Source organism: Argentina silus, assembly GCF_951799395.1.
Source record: "Argentina silus genome assembly, chromosome: 9".
Lineage (NCBI taxonomy): Eukaryota > Metazoa > Chordata > Actinopteri > Argentiniformes > Argentinidae > Argentina > Argentina silus.
In genome coordinates this window covers 22,252,499-22,262,498 of record NC_139663.1, presented here as the reverse complement: position 1 = coordinate 22,262,498, position 10,000 = coordinate 22,252,499, and the positions used below count along the sequence as shown (strand labels likewise).

At 49.1% G+C, this 10,000-nt stretch overlaps 1 protein-coding gene across 1 annotated transcript in view; it reads right to left on the bottom strand.

Annotated features, from left to right (window-relative positions):
- The window catches only part of LOC310809909 (testis-expressed protein 2-like), a gene marked incomplete at both ends in the record, with an annotated part of 36,738 nt that extends 31,509 nt beyond the window's left edge, over nt 1-5,229 (bottom strand). Inside the window, 3 exon segments of the mRNA XM_083677430.1 lie at nt 290-397; nt 3,871-4,006; nt 5,003-5,229. Coding sequence (XP_083533556.1) covers nt 290-397; nt 3,871-4,006; nt 5,003-5,229 — 471 coding nt within the window.
- Nucleotides 5,230-10,000: the final 4,771 nt, after the last annotated feature.

Below are 10,000 nucleotides of genomic sequence, written 5' to 3'. Positions count from 1 at the left end.
GGAGGGTTTTTCTAACTACTGTGTGGGAGCAGACTGGGACCAGCACGGCGCCTTGCTCCTGGTCACGTCCTGGGTAGGATTCAGACTTTGCTAACACACACACATGGAAAGTGTGACAGACAGACAGACAGACAGACAGACAGACAGACAGACAGACAGACAGACAGACAGACAGACACACACACAGACAGACAGACAGACAGACAGACAGACACACACTGACAGACAGACATGCACACAGACAGACAGACAGACAGACAGACAGACAGACAGACACACACACACACACCTGCTGCTCGTATCTCTGCTTGAGCTCCTCCAGTTGGTAGTTGGACTCCTTGGCCTGTTTCTCTCTCAGTGACTTGGAGCGACCCAGATCCTCTCCTACCTTCTCCATCTGAAAACAGAGGGGGGGGGGGGAGAGAGAGAGAGAGAGAGAGAGAGAGAGGGGGGGGGGGGGGGGGGGGAGAGAGATGGGTTAGTCATACACCACCGACTGCACAAAGTGTCTTTCCAACGGAGGAGCTGAGTGAGATGACACTGTCAGAGGAGAAGGGAGAGGAAAACCCCAACCCACTCCCTACCTCTCCTTCAATAGCCAGGAGGAAACACAACGCATCATCCCTGTGTGTGTGTGTGTGAGTGAGTGTGTGTGTGAGTGTGAGTGAGTTAGTGTGTGTGTGTGTGTGTGTGCGTGCGTGCGTGAGAGTATGTGTGTCCGTGAGTGTGTGTGTGAGTGAGTGAGTGTGAGAGTATGTGTGTGAGTGTGAGTGAGTGTGAGAGGATGTGTGTGTGTGTGCGTGTGTGAGTGTGTGTGTGCATGCATGAGAGTGTGTGTGTGTGTGTGTGTGTGTGCGTGCGTGCATGAGAGTGTGTGTGTGAGTGTGTGAGTGTGTGTGTGCGTGCATGAGAGTGTGTGTGTGTGAGTGTGTGTGTGTGTGCGTGCATGAGAGTGTGAGTGTGTGTGTGACACGTGCGCGTTTCCTCGTCACCCTCGACTACCTCACTCGCGGGCGATCATCAACGACAGCGTTCGTTTGAGAAATGTAATTTACCAAAGCGCTGGTGTACGGAGGCCACGCCAGGCACGGGGAGGCAGCTGGGGAATGCTAAATATGTTTGGATTAATCCTCTTAATGTGCTAAAGCATCCTTTGAACTGAGCAACAGAGATTTGATTCCACAGGGTTTCTCTATTTGTGTATTTATTTGTACATCCGAAATGGGGCAGACACTCTAAATGGGGTGCAGAAGAGATCTGCTTTAGCTCCAGCAATGGAGGCAGATGGGGATAATCCACTTAGACACAACCTCATCCAGATAGAACGTACACTACACACACACACCCACAGAGAGAGGGAGGGAGGGAGGGGGGAGGGAGGGAGGGGGGGGAGAGAGACTTCTGATGCTCTTTCTTACAATGTTAAAGAATGACAACGAGAGAGAAAGAAGGAGAGATGGAGAAGGGGAGGAAAAGATGGAGAGAAAGAGAGAGAGAGAGGGAGAGAGAGAGAGAGAGAGAGAGAGAGGGAGGGAGAGAGGGAGGGGGGAGAGAGAGAGAGAGAGAGAGAGAGAGAGAGGGAGGGAGGGGGAGAGAGAGAGAGAGAGAGAGAGAGAGAGAGGGAGAGAGGGAGGGGGAGAGAGAGAGAGAGAGAGAGAGAGAGAGAGAGAGAGAGAGAGAGGGGCTGGTAATAAGCAGTAGGAGAGAGGGGAAGAGAAGGAGTGGAGAAGGGGAAAAAAGATGTTCTTTCTTACAACATTAAAGAATGAGAAAGAGAGAGAGAGAGAGAGAGAGAGAGAGAAAGAGAGAGAGAGAGAGAGAAAGAGAGAGAGAGAGAGAGAGAAAGAGAGAGAGAGGGAGAGAGAGAGAGAGGGAGGGAGAGTAGATTGCTTCTCTCTCACATCACATAGCTTTGATGTGGGCTGAGGATAGAGAGAGATTAGAGATTGGGAGTCACGGGGCTCTTTGGGGAGAGGAGAGGAGAGGAGGGGAGAGGAGGAGAGGAGGGGTGAGGAGAGGGGAGGAGAGGAGAGTGGGTGGATGAGAGGGGAGATGGAGAGGACTGGGGCTGTGGAGAGACATACACTAACTCTGAGGGGTACACAGAGACGTTCAGAAAGGCCACACACACACACACACACACACACACACACACACACACACACACACACACACACCACGCCAAAAGTACTTTAAAACCAAGCACACAGGGCTAACAGTGCAGCGCCTAATTACCCAACAGCATTTACATTCCAAAAGACCTCACCGCCCGGCGTTCTATCAATACAGGCCCACACACACACACACACACACACACACACACACACACACACACACACAATACCCACTAGTGCCTTACAAAGGCTTAGTGGAGGGAGAGAAACCCTCCCTTTATAATAACGCCGCCAGACTTTACAGCCAAGTCCTCATCGATTAGCTCTCTCTGTCTCTGTCTCTGTCTCTCTCCCTCCCTCTCTCCCTCTCTCTCTCTCTCTCTCTCTCTCTCCCTCTCTCTCTCAGGGACGGCCCACGCAGCGGCAGACGGCCAGCAGAGGCGTTAATGACTGTGGTGCCGGGCCGTTTAGAGCCACGTTTCCGCCTCCCGGTCCGTACCAGCCCGGCCCACGCCAACGTCGCCGCCCACGGCGGGGCGAGGAGGGGGGAGGGAACGTGTCAGAATGTGGCGGCGAGGAGTCAGAACTCGTTATTTCGTGAGGCCTTGAGTTTCAGATTTTTTTATTTTTTATTTTTTTGGGACTGTTGGAAATTGACTTTTTTCTTTTTTTTTATGTTTGTGCTGTGAGCGACTGTGTCTGTGGTGAAGATGTAAGAACTGTAGATATGAGGGGTAAGAACTGTAGATATGAGGGGTAAGAACTGTAGATATGAGGGGTAAGAACTGTAGATATGAGGGGTAAGAACTGTAGATGGGAGGGGTAAGAACTGTAGATATGAGGGGTAAGAACTGTAGTCTCAGGGTCTTCTGCCTGAGAAAGACCTGAGAGACAGAGAAACACTGAAAAAGAGAGGGATGAGAGAATGAGAGAGAGAGAGGGAGGAAGGGAGGGAGGGGGAGAGTGAGACAGGGAGGGAGGGAGGGAGGGGGAAAGTGAGACAGGGAGGGAAGGAGAGACAGAGAGAAAGAGAGAGGTAGAGGAAGGGAGAGAGAGAGAGAGAGAGAGAGAGAGAGATAGAGGGGGAGAGAGAGAGAGAGAGAGAGAGAGAGAGAGAGAGAGGAATCTTCTGTGTGTAGCCAGCATGGCGCCCTGATGCATCTGTGGCCAAGCTGTGTGTCCTCTGAGCTTTACACAGAGACGGGGCCTGTGTGTGTGTGTGTGTGTGTGTGTGTGTGTGTGTGTGCCACGAGGGCCTGCAGTCATGTGCATTGTCTTGGTTAGATGGCTGTCTGTTTGTCATCCAGCCTACACTCTCTGTGGTGAGGCAGGGAGGCACGGATGGAGAGGGGGTGGGAGAAGCGTGTGTGTGTGTGTGTGTGTGTGTGTGTGTGTGTGGTGTGTGTGTGTGTGTGTGTGTGTGTGTGTGTGTGCTCAGGCCAGGGAAGATGAGAAAAGTGTGTGTACTGCAGTTCTCAGACCACACATCCTTCAGCATCTCTCACCTCTGCTCCATTCATCTGTTACACTCCTGTCCTCCCTCCATCCTCCCATTCCTCCCTCCATCCTCCCTCTATCCTCCCTCCATCCTCCCATTCCTCCCTCCATCCTCCCATTCCTGCCTCTATCCTCCCTCCATCCTCCCATTCCTCCCTCCATCCTCCCATTCCTCCCTCTAATTCATCAATCTCTCCCTCCCTCCCTCCCTCTCTCCTTCCCTCCCTCCCTCCCTCCCTCCCAGTCTGGGGGTGGGTACCTGTAGCTTCATCTCAGCGTAGGCCTTCTCTGAGCTCATCTCCACTTGTTTCTTGAACAGTTCCAGAGCCGTCTCTGCCTGCTGGGCGTGCTGCCTCTGACTGTCCTTCATACGGCCCAGCTGCTCCTCCTTCTCCCTGAGACACACACACACACACGTCAAAATACACACACACGTCAAAATACACACACACACACGTCAAAATACACACACACACACACACACACACGTCAAAATACACACACACACACGTCAAAATACACACACACACACGTCAAAATACACACACGTCAAAATACACACACACACACACACACACATGGACGGACACAGACACACACACACACACACACTTACGGACACAGACACACACAGACACAGACACAGACACAGACACAGACACACACACACAGACACATGTCTATGGGCAATACTCCATATATATATATGGATATTCCTTTTTGTTTTCCTTAAAATGAATGTCCAAATACACTTCTTAGTCAAAACAAACCAGTCTGCATTTACAATGTACAAGTCATCTGTATGTAAGACGTGTGTATTGTGACAGACCACACCAGCAGTGTTTGGGCTTGTGAAACACACTTCTCCCATTGTGGCGGTAAGGGGCCTCTGATGTGTGTGTGTGTGTGTGTGTGTGTGTCATTGTGGCAGTAAGAGGCCTGGCAGCTGTCTGATATGTGTGTCACTTCCACAGATGGCTGCCTGCCAAGCTACAACTGTTTGGACTCAAGACTGGCAGCTGAATGTCTGATGGATGCATCACCACCATCCTCACTAGGAAACAGACATGTGTTGAACCGGAGGAGAGAGAGAGGCCTTTTATTGACGGTGATTATCTGTACCACCAGAGAGAAGATCTCCATCTAGAGAACACTTAACTCACTAACCGCCAAAGGATTCCGGAACACTCACCACCCAGTACCAAGTCTTCTATGCGGTGTTTACCTAGCAACAACACTTTGATTGGCTACAAAATGAAGCACCATCATTTATGCATTTCTGGTGAATAAAGTCACCCTTGGCACCCTAGAATGTTGACAATTTGGGCGACTTTATTCGCCCCTTGGCACTGAATGAGTAAAACTTCGCTAGAGAAGAGGTTCAAAACGACCTCGTCTCCAGTCTGGTCTGAAGCACAGCTTTGTGTCTGAGCAGCGCCAGCCATGTGTTTCCATGGTGCCGGCTCAGAGTGGTGTCACGGAGCGGGACGGTGATGTCATAAAGGGGCTCCAGTGGAGACAGAGCGTTGGGGAGGTGAACATTCCAGCAGGCAGGCAGTTGGACAGAGACATCCAGGAGGTCAGTCCTGAGGTCAGGCAGGCAGTTGGACAGAGACATCCAGGAGGTCAGTCCTGAGGTCAGGCAGGCAGTTGGACAGAGACATCCAGGAGGTCAGTCCTGGTCATAACGTCTGACAAACGACTCAATGTACAGACTGTACATATCTCATAGAATTTCCGATTCATATGTTCAAATACTTATTTTCTTAAATATAATTTTATTCACAAATGTAGATTGTGTAATTTCAAGAACCAAATATTTCGTGAAGTATTAATTTCTCTCATTTGACTAACATATCTGGATTTATGGTCATTTAAAGTGATTAGTGGATTTGCGGATTAGTTTCTATTGACTGGTTTGACAGTTATTATGTGGATTAATGCATAGCATTAAATAAGGCATATTTTCATAGAATGAAAATTGTGTTTGAGGTTGTCATGGTTACAAGACACGATGTCACTGTAATCGTAGGGTGTCATCATTGTGACAGAGACGGTCGCTGTGACACTGTCAGTGACATCACATGGGTTGTCATGGGTTGTCATGGGATGTGGCCTAGTCCATGACAGTTTTCCTTCACTAGCGATTAAGGATTGTTAACGTTCAAAGACTCTCTCTCTGTTTTTCGAACAACAAAGGATTGTTAACCATCAAAGTGTCTCTCTGTGTTTTCTAGCCAGCGTTTGTTGTGACATGTGGAGGCGTGTCAGTCAGGACTCAGGCCTGCTAAAGCAGCGCGCCAGGATGGACAGAAAGATGCAGAAGGTTCACAAACTGGTGAAGAGAGGAGATGAACTCAAGGTCCCGCTCATAGAGAAGGACAAGAGGAGGGATGGAGAGACAGGGAGAGAGGAGAGGAAGAGGCTGGAGAAGGACAAGAGGAGGGATGGAGAGACAGGGAGAGAGGAGAGGAAGAGGCTGGAGAAGGACAAGAGGAGGGATGGAGAGACAGGGAGAGAGGAGAGGAAGAGGCTGGAGAAGGAGAAGAGGGAGACAGAAAAAGAGAGGATGAGGATGGAGACAGAGAGGGTGATGGAGAGACAGTGGAGGATGGTGGAAGAGGAGAGGGAGAGGGAGGAGAGAGAGGAGAGGGAGGAGAGGGAGAGGGAGGAGAGAGAGGAGAGGGAGATTGGCCAGAAGAGGAGGAAGGAAGAGGGAGGGGTGACACTGGAGGACAAATGGGAGATGGATGGGGAGGTGCTGATGGAGGAGGAACGAGTGTGGGATGGAGAAAGAGAGATGGAGGAGGAGAGGAAGAGAGAGAACCTGACGGTGATCCAGAGGACGAGAAAGGAGGAGAAAGACTGGATCAGGGAGGAAAAAGAGATCCTGAGGGAGGAGGAGGAGTGGAGGGAGGTGGAGGAGAGAAAACGATCCTGCGGAAGCCTCTCAGTTGGCAGAGGAGAACGAGGGATGTGAAAAGAGGAGAGAGGTGAAGAGAAGTCCAACTAGAGAAGATTATCGTGGAAAAGAGGGAGAAAGAACTACCGGTGAAAAGAGAGCAAGAGGAGAAGATGTGAATTGGAGAAGATGATGCAGCAGGCCAAAAAGAGAGAAGAGGAGGAGGAGAGGAGAGCAAGAGAGGAGGAAGAGAAGAGAATGAAAGAGGAGGAGGGGGAAAGGAGGAGAGCAGAGAAGCCCAAGGAACGGAAGAGGGGGAGAACATGGTTTGAGGAGATAAAGAGAAAAATAGAAAAGAAAAAGAAAGCAAGTGAGGAAAGAAAGGAGGGGAGGAGAAGCTTCTGGAAGAAAAGAGACGGAATGAAAGACAGACTGACGAAAAGAAAAACACGGAGGAGAAAAGAGTGAGAGAGCTGGAGGAGTTCAGACGGAGAGAGGAGAGAAAGGGGGATGAGGAGGACAGGATTGTAGAGATGGGAAAAAAACAGGGGGAAAACAAACAGAGGGAGGAAGAGACAGAGAGAGAGAGGGAAGAACCGGTGGAGGAGAAGAGAGAGGAGGAAACCCTGGCTGAGGAAGAGGGGGATGACCTGAACAGTGATGAAGAATGTGATGAAGAATGTGATGAAGAGTGTTCAGAGGCCGGTGAAAGAGAGAGAGAGGAGATGACAGATAGGGAGGATGGTGTCAAAACAACACAGAGAGTAGGGAGGGAGAGAGGAAGAAGAGAGGAGGAAGAGAGGAGGAAGAGAGGAGGGGAGGAGGGAGAGAGGAGGGAGGGAGGAGGAAGAGAGGAGGGGAGGAGGGAGGGAGGAGGGAGGGAGGAGGAAGAGAGGAGGAAGAGAGGAGTGGAGGAATGGATAGCCTTGATGGCATGAATGAGGAAATCCTGGGTGTCGATGAAGAGAGAGAGGGGTGGGAAGGAAAGAGGGATGAGGAGGTAGAAACTAGGGATGAGGAGGAAGAAAAGAGGGATGAGGAGGTAGAAACTAGGGATGAGGAGGTAGAAACTAGGGATGAGGAGGAAGAAAAGAGGGATGAGGAGGTAGAAACTAGGGATGAGGAGGAAGAAAAGAGGGATGAGGAGGAAGAAAAGAGGGATGAGGAGGTAGAAACTAGGGATGAGGAGGTAGAAACTAGGGATGAGGAGGAAGAAACTAGGGATGAGGAGTGGACAGAGAGTGATGACGAAGATGAGAGAAAGAACAAAAACAAAAAACAAGCAAAAAGAAGAAAGAAAAAGAGGGGGATGAGGAGAGGAAAGAGGGTTCAGAGGGCTCCCAGGTCCTGAGCCAATCAGAGGGCTCACAGTCAGGAGAGGTCTGAGCCAATTAGAGGGCTCCCAGGTCCTGAGCCAATCAGAGGGCTCACAGTCAGGAGAACACACAGGTAATGTCTGAACAGAACAGTCAACATCTGGATGATGAGACTGACAAGTGATTGTTCAGAAATTCAAGACTATGAAATGTAAGCCACTAAACACAGCTACTGTCCTTTCAAATGTTCCATAAAGGGATTCATATTATTTTACAGAAGAGAGAAATGGTGGATACTGTATAGCAACACAATCTTCATTTAGAGGATAACACTATTCTGACACAGGAATGGAAATCTATTTTTTACAGCAACTTTTGTCCGTTTCAGATGGTTGCATGTTCCTGGCTGAGTGACTGACCATCGTATTTGGATTCTTGCATTGATTTTCAGTCCAATTTCAGTTTGAATTTCCCTTTTAACACCGTACAATAAATCGTTCTCACAACAGCATCACTGGACACAAACTGCTAAAAAGGTCAATCTAACAGCGAGACAACAAAAAAGACAAATATAAACATCACAGATATGGGAAATCTCTTCCTGGTATTTGATTGTCTTCCATATTCCCATAAACACACAAGCCTTTCCCCTGCCCGTCAGCGTTCTCTCCAGCCATGTGATAGTTGTTCTAGCGGTGATGCCTGTGACTGCCGCCTCAGTGAGCAGGGGGTCTGGGAGGGTGTTTGACAGCCATGCTGGGAGGTTCAACAGAGAGAGCTGTCAGAGCAACACCCTGGATCACACTGACTGCTACACAGCAGCTGTCAAACCTGCCTTCAGAAGGTGTGTCTGTGTGTGTGTGTGTGTGTACACGCGTGTGTGTGTGTGTGTGGCCCCCTTTCAGAGTGAACAACAGAGGCATCACTTCTTAAATATGTACTTAGGATATGTGAGTGCATACAAGCATGTGTGTGTTGGTGCATCCCTCTTGCAGGGAAATAAACACTTTCCCTCCTAAACGAACAATCTGTATAACGCTATGTGTATGTTTCTGTGTGTGTGTGTGTGTGTGTGTGCATATATAATTAGTCCCATTGGAAGAGGTTCTACTTAGCCCAGGAGGCAAAGACAATAAATGCATTAGTGAGTTAAACACCACATTACATAAGTCAAGGGGCTGGGAGGGGGGAAGGCAATGCAAATACTTAAATACTCTGTGTGTGTGTGTGTGTGTGTGTGTTACGCGCGCACTGCACACGGATGCATACCAGGACACAGGTCTTATATAAGGGTGTGGTAATCTCCTCCAGAACCTAAACTGAGTGTGTCATTTCTCTAAATCTACAAAGCAGGATTGAGGTGGGAGTCTCACAGCTGCCTGTTCCCAGCCGCTAATGCGCTTGAGCTTGCACAGAAAAAAGGCTTGAGGAATATTTCTGAGGTCTTCTGAGGGCAAATATGGCAAAGCAGTGAGAAGAGATGTGTGTGTAAGTGTGTGTGGCTCCTTGAATTTGAAACTTTGAAATCTTAGTCAGAATTCATAATCGGGATGTGGGACAGTGACACAGCCATACACACATGGCAGGCGCCATGTTACACACACACACACACACACACACACACACACACACACACACACACACACACACACACACACACACACACACACACACACACAGTGCAGTTGTTCAAGATGCAATTTCTGGGGAACATATTGTACTTTCACTTCTGAGAGAGAGAGAGAGACACAGACAGACAGACAGACACAGAGACAGACAGACAGACAGACACAGAGACAGACAGACAGACATCTCCCTCTTCTCTGCTGTCTTATTAAACACACCGCCAAACAGCAGATAAAAACAACAAGAAACGCAGGAAAAGAAAAGAAAAAAAAAGTGGCAAAAAAGAGACGCTGTGACCTTTTTGCATTTCTATAGCTCTTTGTAATTTTGGTCTCTCTCATGTTTGACATCAAAAGATGGGGAAATTGTCTTTCCCCCCGCAATGTTGTGTACTCTGTAATTATTAATCAGTCTGTAGCACCATGGCTGCCTTCAGGGCACAGCCAGGCACAAAAGGATGTGGGGCAACTCACTCCGAAGAGAGAGAGAGAGAAAGGGAAAGAAAAGAGGGAAGAAAGGATGCTACAGAAATAGCAGGATGAACT